Consider the following 16,230-nt stretch of genomic DNA (forward strand, 5'->3'; position numbering starts at 1 on the left):
TGCAACCACGCTGGTCTCCCTTCTGACTCTGGGGACCAGCATTCCCAGCTCACCTTCACACCGCGGGTAAGGGATGCTCCAGGTTCCATTGCCCATACAGTCCACAGTTGTTTTTCCAATAAGAGAATAGCCGGGGTCACAGCTGTAATTTACAGACTTGCCGGGGATGAACACTGCCACATCCGTGCCGTCGTGCTGGCCGTGGGCAACGGCTGGTGGGGAGGGACACAGCCGCCCTGCAGGGAAGGAAACCTTCACTGAGAACGGCATGGGCTTTTGGGTTGTCGGTTTTGTTTTCCCACTTAGCACTAGGGAAGCGAGTCTCTCTAAGTACAAGTATGTGGATTTTCACTTTTCTCCCCTTCTTTCCTCCCGTAATCCCTTTGTATCACTGGCATATCCACAAGTGGAAAAGGCAGGGGAATGCACCTTCACACCGAGGGGCAGGGACGCTCCAAGCTCCAGAAGAAGTACAGTTAAGCTGTGCCTCTCCAACAAGAACGTAGCCGGGATCGCAGGCGTAGCTCACGGACATGCCGCTGGTGAAGTTTGCCCCGAGCTCCGCGCTGTGCGTGGCGTGGGCGATGACGGGAGGTGGAGGACAAGGCAGCACTAAAGCTGCAGGAGCAGAGAAAGGCATTTTAGTGGTTTTGCCCGATGTAACAGCACATGTACCACAGCAAAACACCGTCACACCTGAGGTGACCGAGTGAGACAGAAAGCACGGCCTCAGGGCCCCTCCAGCAGCACAAGGATGGCCCTAAGCGTCCTCTTTCTAAACCCCCCTGTGCCCACGCTCACCTGGCTCGCAGGTGGGGACAGCCGGCGCCCAGCGGCCATCGGGCTGGCACTTGGCTTTGCGGCTCCCCCGCAGCACGTAGCCCGGCCGGCACTGGAAGGTGATGTTGGCCCCGGGACGGTACACAGCGCTCTGTCCTTCAGCCACATCTCCATTCTGGATGGTGGGGCTTGTGCAGGTGATCGCTGGAAGGGAAAAGCAGCAGAGCGTGGGCTGGGGAAGCGGGTGCCGGAGCTGGGGGTTCCCCCTTTCTTTTTGGGAGTTCAAAATTCAGGGAAGACCGTGCAACCACGCTGGTCTCCCTTCTGACTCTGGGGACCAGCATTCCCAGCTCACCTTCACACCGCGGGTAAGGGATGCTCCAGGTTCCATTGCCCATACAGTCCACAGTTGTTTTTCCAATAAGAGAATAGCCGGGGTCACAGCTGTAATTTACAGACTTGCCGGGGATGAACACTGCCACATCCGTGCCGTCGTGCTGGCCGTGGGCAACGGCTGGTGGGGAGGGACACAGCCGCCCTGCAGGGAAGGAAACCTTCACTGAGAACGGCATGGGCTTTTGGGTTGTCGGTTTTGTTTTCCCACTTAGCACTAGGGAAGCGAGTCTCTCTAAGTACAAGTATGTGGATTTTCACTTTTCTCCCCTTCTTTCCTCCCGTAATCCCTTTGTATCACTGGCATATCCACAAGTGGAAAAGGCAGGGGAATGCACCTTCACACCGAGGGGCAGGGACGCTCCAAGCTCCAGAAGAAGTACAGTTAAGCTGTGCCTCTCCAACAAGAACGTAGCCGGGATCGCAGGCGTAGCTCACGGACATGCCGCTGGTGAAGTTTGCCCCGAGCTCCGCGCTGTGCGTGGCGTGGGCGATGACGGGAGGTGGAGGACAAGGCAGCACTAAAGCTGCAGGAGCAGAGAAAGGCATTTTAGTGGTTTTGCCCGATGTAACAGCACATGTACCACAGCAAAACACCGTCACACCTGAGGTGACCGAGTGAGACAGAAAGCACGGCCTCAGGGCCCCTCCAGCAGCACAAGGATGGCCCTAAGCGTCCTCTTTCTAAACCCCCCTGTGCCCACGCTCACTTGGCTCGCAGGTGGGGACAGCCGGTGCCCAGCGGCCATCGGGCTGGCACTTGGCTTTGCGGCTCCCCCGCAGCACGTAGCCCGGCCGGCACTGGAAGGTGATGTTGGCCCCGGGACGGTACACAGCGCTCTGTCCTTCAGCCACATCTCCATTCTGGATGGTGGGGCTTGTGCAGGTGATCGCTGGAAGGGAAAAGCAGCAGAGCGTGGGCTGGGGAAGCGGGTGCCGGAGCTGGGGGTTCCCCCTTTCTTTTTGGGAGTTCAAAATTCAGGGAAGACCGTGCAACCACGCTGGTCTCCCTTCTGACTCTGGGGACCAGCATTCCCAGCTCACCTTCACACCGCGGGTAAGGGATGCTCCAGGTTCCAGATGTCAAACAAGAAACTGTTGTTTTCCCAGTGAGGACGTACCCCGGGTCACAGTGGTACTTCACTGATGTTCCAGGGATGAACACTTTCATATCCTTGCTCTCAGGCTTGCCATTTTTGATATTTGGAGGGGAAGGACACTGTAGCACTACAAGGAGGAGAAAAAAGTCATAACTGGTGAAGAGCAGGTACCAGAAACACCCACTGTAGGATAAGGCAGCCTTTTCACTTCTTTCTTTCCCATTAACTTTTCCCAAATAGCTAGGTATGTCAATGTATGAATTATGCTTCCATCCTACCCTCACTGATCCTCCAGCCTTGATGCTTTTTGAGCTTATTGACATCAAGACTGATCTTTTCTCACTATTTAGGCATTTACAGTCTCCCTAACAGCTTGCTCTGGCCTTTCCGTGGTTGTCAACCAGATCGGACACCAGCCTAGATCTCTCTCTTTGTGGATTCATTTAAGGAGACGAAAGCCCTACGTAACAAGAGTCTGAACGGGTATTATGAAGATGGGAGGACAGATATTTGCATGTTTTTGCTTTCCAGTCCTGGAGAGTGGCCCCTTAACCTCCCAGGTGAGGCAGTTGCACCCTGCCAGGTGCACTCACACAGTGGTTCAGAAGAAATCAGCTACCACCCACCGCCTCATTTACACTTACTCTTTTCACAGATGGGGACAGGAGGGTCCCATGTGCCCCCAAACTGGCACTGAGACTCTTGAGAGCCCTTCAAGGCGTAACCAAAATCGCATTCAAAGATAACAATCTCTGCGAGTCTGTACACGGTCTCCAGCCCAGTCGTTCTTCCGTTCTTGATCTCTGGTCTTTTGCAGCCAGTTGCTGGAAGTGAAGAGCAGGAGGCACCGCTGGGGATGTGAAGCCCATCCCGGGTGCGGAGGGGCACTGACCAGGGGCAGTCTCTGCTGCCGAACCTTGCCATCACTGTCATGGGCATGTCAACATTATTGACTCTTATTCTTACACAAAATATCATTATTCAACTGCACGTATAGTCTGCCCTTACTGGGGGGGCAAAAAGGGAAATCCACAGAGGCAGGTGGAGCTCCTTCTGCCTGTGGGACCTTTGACTTCTGCCTCTCACTGGAGATTTGGTTTGCACCGATTAGACCAAGAGCCAAGAAGGAAGAAAGGGCCTGGAGAAGGGTAAAAGAAGCCAACACAAACACACCTTCACATCGGGGCCGGGGCCGGCTCCACGTTCCCCCAGCGGTACAGCTGATGGAGCCATTCCCAATGAGGGAGTAGCCATCCCTGCAGGTGTACTGCACAGCTGAGCCTGGAAGGTGGGTGTCCGAGGGCTGGCCGCTGTGCTTCCCGTTGGCGATGGCTGGAGGGGGAGGACACTTCACCTCTGCGAAGGAGAAGGAAAGGCAGATAAGAAATATGGACAGGGCAAGAAAAAAAAAATTTAAAAATCCATCCTTCAAAAACCAAAGGAGGAAGACAATTAATTCCATTAACTCTTTGAATAAATATCTGTCATGTTAGTGGTCTTCCTGTCAGTGGGTGCAGCCCCCACTGCAGCCACAGTCATTCCTTCTGCCACTCACAACCAACTCTCGCTGGCGGGGACGGACGCCCGCGCACCGCAGAGCCCTACCTCCGCACCGCGGCGGCGGCCCGCTCCACACGCCATGCTCCCCGTCCGCCGTGGTGCAGAAGATGGAGGGCTCTCCAGACAGCGGGTGGCCGGCGTCGCAGGTGTAGGTGACCACGTCCGCATAGGAGAAGGTGTCCGTCAAGTGCCCGCTGTGTCTCCCGTGGGGGATGTCCGGAGGCGGATCGCAGGTGATACCTGTGGGCGCGCACAAGGTGGCTTTCAGCATCAGCGCTGCAGCAGCACCCAGGGTCTGCAGGACACCCACGCTGCCCAGGCAGGGGACCGACGGGGATGAACCTGTCTCAGCAGTGATGCTCTCTGGATACGATGACCAGAGACAAACCTTGTACGGAAGAAATCACATGTGGGAAGGAAAACCTGCGCCCTCCTGTGAATCACTTCCTTGCGTCCCCACGGAGGTGGTGGGACGATTCTTACTTCCCTTTCCATAACCATTGGTGACACATGCAGAGAGAGACTGGCCACGCCATTCCTACCCATGACCAGTGGGAAGTACTTACCCCAGTAACGGAGCGTTTAAAATATTAACGGTTTTCCCAGTTTGGACCAGGATAAACAAAAGACCTTTGGAAACCTTGTCAGAAACGTCCAAACCAAACCAAAATGAAAAGAAAAATGAAAGATTTTACACATACAGTGCATTTTTGCAATGAAATCGTTGTCCTGAAAGATGTGCCACTGTCTCTTGCAAGCCATCCCCAAGGGCCTTTTGTTGTGGCCTACTTACGCTGGCAGACAGGAGCATCTCCACTCCACGAGACGTGCGTGCCAGAGACCTCGCATGTTCTCTGAGAGCCTCCAACCAACTTGTACCTGGAGTCACACGGAAAGATTTATTAATTTACATTCGGAGACTCGAGATTTCTTTGGAACCCTTGTAAGGGGCAGCCAAGACTCGGGAACTACGTTCCTTCACGTACATCTGAAAGCCTGCTTTACTTTCACTTGGCAGCTGAATCCAGCTCGTTGCAAGACTTACTCACCCTATCTCGCACGTGTAATTCACTTTGGACCCGAAGAGGAGGTCGGTCAGGACAACAGCTCTGCCGTTCTGCGGATCCCCGGGGTTAGCACATTGTTTCCCTGGAAGGGAACGTCGGCCCCCATGAGCCCTCAGCTGCTCACTCGCATCCCACCCAAGGATGCTGACGCAGCGAGCGGACCATAAAGCCAGAGAAACGTGAAAATCCAGCCAAGCCGGACGCTTCAGGCGTTTCGGCACTTGCAGGACGCACTTTTACAGAACTCCAGTGCCACGGACCACGTCCGATTCCTGAGGCATGTGATGGCCGGCGGCATCCCCAGGTGCTGGGCGTAGCCAGGCCGGCACACGTATTCCACCGTCCTCCCCACGGGAAAGACGGTCTGGTTGCTGTACGGCTCCTTCAGCTCAGCAAACGCCAGGCTGGTAGGTGCATTGCAGCCAGCTGCCAAGAAAGATAAGCCAGCCCAGTTGTCAAAGGAGTCAGGAGAAAGCAGATTTGGGAGAGCGGGGGAAGGCTAACATCCGGAGCCCGGTTTGAACACTTGCCCTGCTCGCAGACTGGCACGGGTGGCTCCCAGGTGTTATTCAGTTGGCATTGTACCACTCCGTGGCCACGTAGAACATAGCCTGGCTCACACTCAAAGGCAATGGTGTCCTTGTGTGCGTAGGCAGTCCTAGGAGACACTATTCTCCCATTCTGGATGCGCGGGACGGGACACGTTGCCTCTGGAAAAGAAGCGCAGGTCCTCAAAACGGGCGCTTACGCAGCAGCGTGCAGAGCTGTGCAGCTGCAAAGCCGCTGAAGACGTGCAATCCCTTTTTAGACCCGAGTCTGAAAATCCTTTTCCTATAGATGCCGTACTGCCTGCATGCAGCGATGTCAGACATGGAGGGCGGCACCCAAATGGGAAGGTGAGGCTGGGGGTGCTGGAGGCGGTGGGGTGCTCCTCCAGCCTCCTCCCCTCTGCCTGGCCACAGCTGCAAACCAGCCCGTGCAGACCCTGCCCTCGCGGGCACATGGGCAAAAAGTGCAATTGTCTGGAGGTTTCCTGGGCTTTCCGAACACGAAGCAGTAGGGCCGGGAGGATTGCACGCGAGTCTCAGGACATGCAGACACCAGCCTACCTCCGCAGTGCGGGGGGGGCCCGCTCCACACGCCGTTCTCCCCATCCCAGGTGGTGCAGTAGATGGAGGGCTCTCCGTGGAGCGGGTACCCGGGCTTGCAGCTGTACGTTACAGATGTGCCGAAGAGGAATTCATCCAGCAGCTTGCCCGTGTGCTTCCCGTTGGGAATGTCGGGCGGTGGCTCACAAGGGATACCTGCAGAGGTGCAGAACAAGGCTTCTAAATTCAACAGCAGCACCAAAGTACTTTAAATCCCTCAGTCTGTGGGGCATAAACACTTGTCCTAGAGGTGGAGTAGCCTCAGTGAAGTGACCTTCTAGTTGAGGCCTTGTAGGCAACTGGATCCCATCTCCCTGGTCAGCTATTTCTATGACAGTTAGAAAGCAGACCAGTAAGACAAACCTCTATGGAGGAAGCACCAACATGCTTTACCTTTTCTACTGCTTAAGAAATAAAAAAACAAAGATTTCTTTTGTATCGCTTGTGTAAAATCATGGTTTTTCAGCTGCACACAGTGCAAAGGCACGCACAGGCAGAAATTTGTATGCCACCTTAGGTTAATATGTACCTGGAGAATCTGTAAAATGCTTTAAAATCCCAGAACGTGCCAGTAAATATTTCTTACTTATATGAAACTGTCACCTAATCAGCAAGAGTACTTAATCAGCAGAGCAACACCCAGGTGTAATTGCTGAGGTGCAGCACGGCAGCTCTTTGGGGACACATCAGTTATCCGTGCTCGTAGTGAAAGAGAGAGCCCGTGGTTTGGGACTTTGGGATTCCACTTCTGGCCCTCCCACGGCACTCTGCCTCTTCTTAGGGTTGTGCCTGGTCTCTCGGTGTCCAGCAATAACAACCCTTCCGCTGAAAATAATGCTTTCCCTTCCTCGCTTGTAATGGGCTTGTGAGGTTAGTTGGAGGCAGGATACCTACGTACTGCTGAAAAAGCGCCAGCTGAGGCATTGCTTTCTATAATCCATTAAGCTTTGAGATCTTGTACCTTTTCCCAGAACATTTTCTTGTGACATCAAAACCTTCCGATATTTTTCATGCCCACAGAGCAGAGAAATTCCCCATGAAAGCTGTGATTGGAAAGATTTGGCAATCTCTGCTGGAAAATATTTACCGGATCCATGCAACCCCCCCAGCGCTGTAAGCTACTTACGCTGACAAGTGGGAATGTCACCGCTCCATGCGACACGTGCACCAGAAATCTCACATCGTCTGCTGGGTTGTCCAATTAACCTGTGCCTGGTGTTAAAAGGATTGAACGTTCATCCCAAGTCATTTCAGCGTAAGTTACTACCTCCTCCTCAGCACCCTAGAAGGTGTGATCAGCCCCACTGACCGCAAAGCTGTGGCCCTGAAGGAGGCGTTCCCCTCCTTGCTCAGCACCACCTTACCAATGTCACAGTATATACATGTATATATAAGACAGGGAACACCTTATGCGTTCATACAGGTGCAGAACTCTATATAGAGTGGCTTCTGTGTATAATCCATTTACTGGGAATGAACGAATAGGAGGAAAAAAGGGAGACTTACCTAATACATCTCTCCTTGCTGTTTTAAGCAGTAGCCAGAACCAGGACTTACCCTTCTTCACAGCTGTAGACCACTGTTGACCCAAACAGGAGGTCTGTTAGGAAAATAATTTTCCCATTCACAGGTTCACCAGGATGACTGCATTGTTTCCCTGGGGGAGGAAAAAACCTCATTTTAGGCTTCTCTCTGTCTATCCCATGGTACAACAGATGCAACTATTACTCCAGTAATCTGTCCACATTTCCAGTTACCCCCAAACCAGGTTTCGAATCGTATAAAATTACATGGCTTTACTAGTCACATACTATTTGAACACCAGAATAAGGTTAAGGTTTTTGCAGCATGGACAGAACCTAATGCCTATTCCTTCTTGAATAATGGACACCAAATCAAGGAGCTATTCACTTTTACAGAACTCTAGTGCTTCGGACCACACTCCGCTCTCAAGGCATGTAATAGTAGGTGACATTCCTGGCTGTTTAGCATATCCAGGTAGGCAAGTGTATTGCACAGTCTTCCCAACAGAAAAATCAATCTCATTTTTATGCTCCTCATTTAGCTCAGCAAAGTGTAACCTTGTAGGAGCACCACAACCACCTATTGAGAAAGAAGAGAGACATGAGAATCAGGCAGGACAGGCATGCTGGGTGCAAGCAGAGAAAGAACACTTTTACAAGGAAAGGTGTTCGGTTAGCCTTGCAAAATTGTTTATTTTAATTAATATAGCCGTTATTAAACAAACACAACATATTTTCCCAAAGGATTCCAGAGGATCAGGTTCTTATTCCCAGGATACATTTCAATCTTCCACTCACAGGGTTGAACCATATTTTTTAATGGAGTTAGGGGACACAAAATAGTAGTGTACCCCAGGGCAGCTACGTCACTATTTACCTGGAAGTTCAGGCCTGTTGGAGAGCTCCTGGTAGTGGTACAGCCTGTCACAGACGGGAACAGGAGGGTGCCAGCTGCCATCCTCCTGGCAGAAGATTTTAGCACTGCCTTGCAGGCTGTAACCATTGTGACACTGAAATGTCACCATTTGCCCAGGTGCAGAGATAAGTCCTTGACCATCGACTTGCCTTCCATTCTCTATATCTGGATTTATGCAGATGGTCACTGGAAATGATAATGTACAGAAGTGATGTGCAAGAGTCAGAACAAAGCAAAACAAAAACCCCACATGCTGTTAATGTTGCAACAACAAAACCTATGTGGCACCTACATAAACCTCCCCAGCCCCACCTCCACAATAGAAGGGCTTGAAATTAATTCATACCATGCATCACCTTACAAGGGATTACACGGGATTAACCTTCTCTGAGGATCTGGTTGCAATGGTCAGGGTCTCCCCTGTGCTCAGAGCCGCACTACGAGCTTCTCGCCTGAAGGGACAGACCACAGACGCACCTTCACAGCGAGCGCCTGGCTGGCTCCAGTTCCCAGACGCCCTGCAAAATGCAACGGCATTTCCAACCAGGTAGTAGCCAGGATTGCAGGTGTATGTTACAGACATTCCCATGGTAAAAAAGGATTTGCCCTGGCCATTGTGATTTCCGTTGCGGACCTCCGGAGGCATGGGGCATGGTCGGACTGCAAGAGGGAGACAGAAAGTCTTAACTCAGTGAGAGAACAGCATGCAAGGGGCAGGGAGTCGGCGTGATGCTGCGTCGATGGGTTAAAGCCCATCGCAGGAATGGCTCAGCCTGCACACGCTGGTCGCCTGCAAGGAGCACCCGCCGGGCAGGGCTGCCCTCGGGGAAGCAGCGGGCACCCACACTCACCCTTCTCACAGATGAGCGCCGGCGGATCCCAGGTGCCCCCCGGCTGGCACTGAGCCTCGTAGGTGTCCTCTGCAGCGTAACCGGCATTGCAGCCAAAGTGAAGAGTCTCTCCAGCTTTGTAGGTGCTTTGCATCCCGTGGGCTCTCCCATTCTGCACCTTGGGTACCTTGCAGCCAATTGCTGCAGGGAAGATGGACAGCATCCTTTAACCTTCAATGCATGGGCCAGATCCTGCACACACAGCCCATCCCTTCTCATCACTGCCATAAACCTGTCTGCATTGTTCCTGCAACCAGGACATCCAGCATCCTCTCTGCTGAGCCCTCACACCTAGCAAGGAAGCATCTACCCACCTTCGCAGCGGGGCACGGGCCTGCTCCACACCCCAGTCTCCATGCAGTTGATGGACACGTTCCCGACCAGCTCGTAGCCATCCTTGCAGCTGTAGTACACCATCACTCCCCGGGAAAACTTGTGCAAGGACTCTCCACTGTGCTGCCCGTTGGCGATGTTTGGTGGCCGAGGACACATCAGCTCTGGAGAGGGAGAGGAAAAGCCCGTGAGAGCGTCTGGGAGAGGCGATGCCTGAGAGACAGCTCAACTCAAACCTCCTGCACGTCAGACACAGGGGAAGGTGAAGGGGATGGCAGAGGGCTCCCACCCCAGGTACTGCCAGGTCTGTCCTGACAGCCAGCCCTTGGGTGCCACATCTCTCCTCTGACTTTTCTGGACAAAGAAGGTTGAACTGATTCATAAAAAAACATGTCGTCTCCCGCCAAAGGCTGGGTTGAGCCCCAGGCCTGTGCCTGGTCCCTAGCACCGTCACTGGCCGGCTCTCTGTAGGCATGCTGCAGCCGGAGCACTGGGAGGAGGCTGCTGGCTCTGAAGATCCCTTTGCACTTGGTCTCACGTTAAGTGATGTGCCAGTTCCTGGACATACACTGCGGGGTCACCAGCACCCAGCCCCAGTGCGAGAGGTATGGCACGTGCAGCCACGGTTACAGAAATACCTAGCTCAGATCCACGGATGTAAGCTTATTCTTTACATATTATAAAACCATATACTTCATTAAAGGGGAATTGAATCCTTCACTGAAGGTCTCAGAGACAACGGCCAGGGTCTCCCCTGTGCTCAGAGCCACACTACGAGCTTCTCGCCTGAAGGGACAGACCACAGACGCACCTTCACAGCGAGCGCCTGGCTGGCTCCAGTTCCCAGACACTCTGCAAAACACAACGGCATTTCCAACCAGGTAGTAGCCAGGATTGCAGGTGTATGTTACAGACATTCCCATGGTAAAAAAGGATTTGCCCTGGCCATTGTGATTTCCGTTGCGGACCTCCGGAGGCATGGGGCATGGTCGGACTGCAAGAGGGAGACAGAAAGTCTTAACTCAGTGAGAGAACAGCATGCAAGGGGCAGGGAGTCGGCGTGATGCTGCGTCGATGGGTTAAAGCCCATCACAGGAATGGCTCAGCCTGCACACGCTGGTCGCCTGCAAGGAGCACCCGCCGGGCAGGGCTGCCCTCGGGGAAGCAGCGGGCACCCACACTCACCCTTCTCACAGATGAGCGCCGGCGGATCCCAGGTGCCCCCCGGCTGGCACTGAGCCTCGTAGGTGTCCTCTGCAGCGTAACCGGCATTGCAGCCAAAGTGAAGAGTCTCTCCAGCTTTGTAGGTGCTTTGCATCCCGTGGGCTCTCCCATTCTGCACCTTGGGTACCTTGCAGCCGATTGCTGCAGGGAAGGTGGACAGCATCCTTTAACCTTCAATGCATGGGCCAGATCCTGCACACACAGCCCATCCCTTCTCATCAATGCCATAAACCTGTCTGCACTGTTCCTGCAACCAGGACATCCAGCATCCTCTCTGCTGAGCCCTCACACCTAGCAAGGAAGCATCTACCCACCTTCGCAGCGGGGCACGGGCCTGCTCCACACCCCAGTCTCCATGCAGTTGATGGACACGTTCCCGACCAGCTCGTAGCCATCCTTGCAGCTGTAGTACACCATCACTCCCCGGGAAAACTTGTGCAAGGACTCTCCACTGTGCTGCCCGTTGGCGATGTTTGGTGGCCGAGGACACATCAGCTCTGGAGAGGGAGAGGAAAAGCCCGTGAGAGCGTCTGGGAGAGGCGATGCCTGAGAGACAGCTCAACTCAAACCTCCTGCACGTCAGACACAGGGGAAGGTGAAGGGGATGGCAGAGGGCTCCCACCCCAGGTACTGCCAGGTCTGTCCTGACAGCCAGCCCTTGGGTGCCACATCTCTCCTCTGACTTTTCTGGACAAAGAAGGTTGAACTGGTTCATAAAAAAATATGTCGTCTCCCGCCAAAGGCTGGGTTGAGCCCCAGGCCTGTGCCTGGTCCCTAGCACCGTCACTGGCCGGCTCTCTGTAGGCATGCTGCAGCCGGAGCACTGGGAGGAGGCTGCTGGCTCTGAAGATCCCTTTGCACTTGGTCTCACGTTAAGTGATGTGCCAGTTCCTGGACATACACTGCGGGGTCACCAGCACCCAGCCCCAGTGCGAGAGGTATGGCACGTGCAGCCACGGTTACAGAAATACCTAGCTCAGATCCACGGATGTAAGCTTATTCTTTACATATTATAAAACCATATACTTCATTAAAGGGGAATTGAATCCTTCACTGAAGGTCTCAGAGACAACGGCCAGGGTCTCCCCTGTGCTCAGAGCCACACTACGAGCTTCTCGCCTGAAGGGACAGACCACAGACGCACCTTCACAGCGAGCGCCTGGCTGGCTCCAGTTCCCAGACGCCCTGCAAAATGCAACGGCATTTCCAACCAGGTAGTAGCCAGGATTGCAGGTGTATGTTACAGACATTCCCATGGTAAAAAAGGATTTGCCCTGGCCATTGTGATTTCCGTTGCGGACCTCCGGAGGCATGGGGCATGGTCGGACTGCAAGAGGGAGACAGAAAGTCTTAACTCAGTGAGAGAACAGCATGCAAGGGGCAGGGAGTCGGCGTGATGCTGCGTCGATGGGTTAAAGCCCATCGCAGGAATGGCTCAGCCTGCACACGCTGGTCGCCTGCAAGGAGCACCCGCCGGGCAGGGCTGCCCTCGGGGAAGCAGCGGGCACCCACACTCACCCTTCTCACAGATGAGCGCCGGCGGATCCCAGGTGCCCCCCGGCTGGCACTGAGCCTCGTAGGTGTCCTCTGCAGCGTAATCGGCATTGCAGCCAAAGTGAAGAGTCTCTCCAGCTTTGTAGGTGCTTTGCATCCCATGGACCTCCCCATTCTGCACCTTGGGTACCTTGCAGCCAATTGCTGCAGGGAAGATGGACAGCATCCTTTAACCTTCAATCCATGGGCCAGATCCTGCACACACAGCCCATCCCTTCTCATCAATGCCATAAACCTGTCTGCACTGTTCCTGCAACCAGGACATCCAGCATCCTCTCTGCTGAGCCCTCACACCTAGCAAGGAAGCATCTACCCACCTTTGCAGAGGGGCACGGGCCTGCTCCACACCCCAGTCTCCATGCAGTTGATGGACACGTTCCCGACCAGCTCGTAGCCATCCTTGCAGCTGTAGTACACGGTCGCTCTCTGGGAAAACCTGTGCAAGGACTCTCCGCTGTGCTGCCCGTTGGCGATGTTTGGTGGCCGAGGACACATCAGCTCTGGAGAGGGAAAAGAAATCACTGTGTGGGTCAGCTGTTTGCTGTTTTGTGTGCTACTAGGACTGTTTGGGTAATATCAGAGTAATATCCTGAATTCTGCTCAGTCTTTGTTCCATTTGCTGGACCAAAGTATTAGTTAACAACAGGTACAGCAGCACCAAGATTACAATTGCATTGCGGCTGGAGGAAATTACTAATAATAAGGACAGTCCTGACAGGAGAACTCACAGGCATATCATGGGATTTGGCAAAAGATGCACGTGGACATGGAAGCAGCAAAAGCAGCAAGAAGTTGTGATTACTTCCCATTCCAGAAGGAAGATGAAAATGTCCCACATCTGACCAGAAGCAGCGTCACAAAAATCCCCCTGGGGCAGCAGATACGGCCATTCCCGCAGCTCGCCTGCGGCTCCTGAGCGTGCTGGGGAGGTTACAGCCTCCTGCTGCACAGCAGCTCAGCCCCAGGGTCAACTTTTCCCCATGGCTCTTGGGGCCCAAGACAGGGCGGGCTGCAGCCAGCCCCATGTCCCACCCCAGCTCCTTTCTTCTGAGCTGTTTCTGCCTCTCTGAGAGCCAAGCTGGCAGGACTTTGGTTTGAGAAGAGAAGTGAGGACGACAGATGCATCCTGGCTTTGCTTTCCCACTGAATTTGAGAGGACACAAGAGGGAGCTTTCCCCTGCGGCTGTCACCGCTCGCTCCGCGCGCTGGGACACTTGCCTTTTTTGCACACTGGCAGAGGTGGGCTCCATCTGAAGTTAGCTTGGCACGTGCTTGTGTGGGAGCCCTGCAAGGTATACCCTTTGTTGCACACAAAGCTTACGGTGTCCCCGGTCCTGTACACATAGCGAGCAATGGATACTATCCTCCCATACCGGACACGTGGGAACAGGCATTGGGTAGCTGGAAAAGGGAAAGAAATAAAATGTTGTTTACCCACGCAGCTCTCAAGCTGTTCCTGCTTGTGATGGCTGCCGCGTTGATGGTGTCCATGCAGCCTGTTGATCCCTGAGTGATGGGACGCGGCGGAGGCCGCAGCCGGGGCGAGTGCCCCCGGGGCTGCGGGGCTCCTCCCTGCGCCGCCAGGGGACCCCGCTGCTTCCTCAGCTGGCAAGACCTGGGCGTCCAGGATCCCACGTCAATCGCCTGGTGAGGTCAAAGCCTTTCATGGCCTTTCTGCATGCTTCTAACCCACGGGCTGGGACGCACACCCCCTGGGTCCGATCCAACCCGGGAAAATGCTGGCAGGACCCTCCAGGGCCAACCGAACTGCACTGCAGGGGTCTGCGCTACCAGGGGCACGCAGCCGTGTGAGCAAGCCGGGCAGGGGCTGCGCAGCGGGGCTGGGGGTGCCGTGCCACGCTGCCCACGGCACCACCATGACGGTGTGGGAACGGACCCGCGCCGGTGAGGGCGAAGCCTCTGCTGCTCCTTACAAGGGACCCACCCGTGAACCTGCTGGTGTGCTCCCGGGCGTAACCAGGGGTTGCTTGCATTGAAAGAGAGAGAGAGAGAGAGGCAGACATGCAGAGAGGCAGGCAGGCAGGCAGATGTCCAGAACCAAAACCGTGGGGAAGCAGCTTTTGTTCACTAGACAAATATTTGCACTAAGTATGGGACTGTAGAAAGAAGGTCAAAGAGATGCCTCTCGCTGGTAATATCCTTTGGGTTGCCGAGTAAAGGGCCCCAGCTCCATCCCTCTGAGCTGTTCAGGTGCAGCCCGTCTACGCTGCGCCCTTCACACCCCTTCCCGCAGCTCTGGGTTGGTTTGCTGGAGAATCACAGCTCTCCGGCATCAGACAGCACATGTGAGCAATGACAGTTATCCACAAGGCTGGCAAACCGAATGCATGTACATCAGCTGAACATATAGAAAACCAAGTATAACAGAAGAAAATACAACTTAACCTTTTCACAAAGCGTTAAATTAGTGGTAATCCTTTTTTTTTAACTTTTTTTTTTAAAAAACATAACCCAACCCTTTGCAGCTACTGATGCTTGACTCCCAGCCTGCCACTGAGCCACCGCAGCCAGCTAAGGCAGTAGCGTCAGCCTTTGGCCCATCAAGATGCCAGTGAATAATTAACCTGATTGAGTATATAGGTAGAAGTCTTCTCCATACAGTACCAAAACACTTTTCAAACCTTGCCGGAGCAGCCAGGTTGCAGCACCTACGCCTACAAGATGGGAAGGGGTAAACAAAACCATACTGCAGTGATGGAGCCAAGTTTCTGTAGGTTTTGGCTGTCCTGTCCCAAACGAGAGGGCAGGTAGCCACCTGCCAGGTTTTTGTGCCCTGTGGACTTTCAGACCAAACATGCCAAACAACACAGTCCCAATGCATTTCTATACATCACAGCAAGTTTCAACTTGACAGAGCTCAAACACAATCTATTATTGGAACAGGCTCCTCGTCTCACTCCTGTAAGATGCCATATCCATAACCAGCTTTACTTTGGCAGTTTAAAAACACGGGTCAAGTCCCTTGTTACAGGAAGCTGGGCAGGTTGTGAAAGACTCTCATAGCCTCCCGTAGTGAGGTTGTAACTCCCTTTCCCCCCGCTGCTGAAGGGCACGGGCTGGCCCCGGTGCTAGCCCAGAGAGTCTTCGTCATTAGCAGAGCAGCTCAGAGGCTCTGTGATGCTCAGGGTCTGGCATGCCAAGGTCCACCCGGGACCACCACAGGGCTCCCAGCTGCCTCCGCAGGGAAAAGCAAAAGGATCAGCGAGGAGAGGAGCAGCAATGAGGAAGAGGAGGGCCGTGGGAGGAAGGCCCCAGAGGTGCAGACCTGTCGGTCTCCCTTACCTGAAGCCCCAGCTGCGGCGGCCAGGAGCAAAGCGGAGCTGCCCAGGAGGCGGAGGGCGAAGGCGAGCACCATGCTCCCCGTCTCCGGCGCAGACTACAGCTCCCGGTGGGCTGCAGGAAGATATGGGCAGCCCAGTTCCCCCCACCGCCCCCCACATGCGGAAGGAGCCACAGCTGTGGGGCTTCCCAGGGCTGTGGGACAGGAACCTGTGGGCTCCCCAGCACGAGGCGGGCACAGCCACCACCCTCGGGGAGGCTGTGGGTCCCACACGCTGCTTCTGCTGCTAGTTTTGGCAGGGGAGGATGGGCCCCTGGGACCCACCACGTGGCCCACGGGCATCCGTGAAAGCGGGGTGAGCACAGGCACAGAGGTGCTCTTAGCCAAACCGTGCCCTCAATGGAGAGCATCCTCAGCTCGGGGAAGTGGCCCAGGCTCTGC

At 54.4% G+C, this 16,230-nt stretch overlaps 1 protein-coding gene across 1 annotated transcript in view; it reads right to left on the bottom strand.

Moving 5' to 3' along the window:
• Positions 1-15,864, bottom strand: part of LOC104010344 (complement receptor type 1) — a 29,222-nt gene extending 13,358 nt beyond the window's left edge. The window contains exons 1-29 of the mRNA XM_087762379.1: positions 15,792-15,864; positions 12,806-12,988; positions 12,453-12,632; positions 12,079-12,261; positions 11,249-11,431; positions 10,896-11,075; positions 10,522-10,704; positions 9,692-9,874; positions 9,339-9,518; positions 8,965-9,147; positions 8,449-8,673; positions 7,960-8,151; positions 7,606-7,705; positions 7,175-7,260; positions 6,010-6,204; positions 5,431-5,610; positions 5,135-5,326; positions 4,883-4,982; positions 4,627-4,712; positions 3,879-4,073; positions 3,447-3,629; positions 2,918-3,097; positions 2,218-2,400; positions 1,884-2,066; positions 1,512-1,700; positions 1,136-1,318; positions 802-984; positions 430-618; positions 54-236 (exon numbers count right to left, since the gene is read on the bottom strand). Of these exons, the coding sequence (XP_087618505.1) occupies positions 54-236; positions 430-618; positions 802-984; positions 1,136-1,318; positions 1,512-1,700; positions 1,884-2,066; positions 2,218-2,400; positions 2,918-3,097; positions 3,447-3,629; positions 3,879-4,073; positions 4,627-4,712; positions 4,883-4,982; positions 5,135-5,326; positions 5,431-5,610; positions 6,010-6,204; positions 7,175-7,260; positions 7,606-7,705; positions 7,960-8,151; positions 8,449-8,673; positions 8,965-9,147; positions 9,339-9,518; positions 9,692-9,874; positions 10,522-10,704; positions 10,896-11,075; positions 11,249-11,431; positions 12,079-12,261; positions 12,453-12,632; positions 12,806-12,988; positions 15,792-15,864 (4,918 nt within the window). The remainder of the gene's footprint in view (positions 1-53; positions 237-429; positions 619-801; positions 985-1,135; positions 1,319-1,511; positions 1,701-1,883; positions 2,067-2,217; positions 2,401-2,917; positions 3,098-3,446; positions 3,630-3,878; positions 4,074-4,626; positions 4,713-4,882; positions 4,983-5,134; positions 5,327-5,430; positions 5,611-6,009; positions 6,205-7,174; positions 7,261-7,605; positions 7,706-7,959; positions 8,152-8,448; positions 8,674-8,964; positions 9,148-9,338; positions 9,519-9,691; positions 9,875-10,521; positions 10,705-10,895; positions 11,076-11,248; positions 11,432-12,078; positions 12,262-12,452; positions 12,633-12,805; positions 12,989-15,791) is intronic.
• Positions 15,865-16,230: the final 366 nt, after the last annotated feature.

The sequence above is a fragment of the Nipponia nippon genome, unplaced genomic scaffold (genome assembly GCF_047370975.1).
Source record: "Nipponia nippon isolate SJK-2023a ecotype South Korea unplaced genomic scaffold, ASM4737097v1 scaffold_25, whole genome shotgun sequence".
In the NCBI taxonomy this organism is placed as follows: domain Eukaryota; kingdom Metazoa; phylum Chordata; class Aves; order Pelecaniformes; family Threskiornithidae; genus Nipponia; species Nipponia nippon.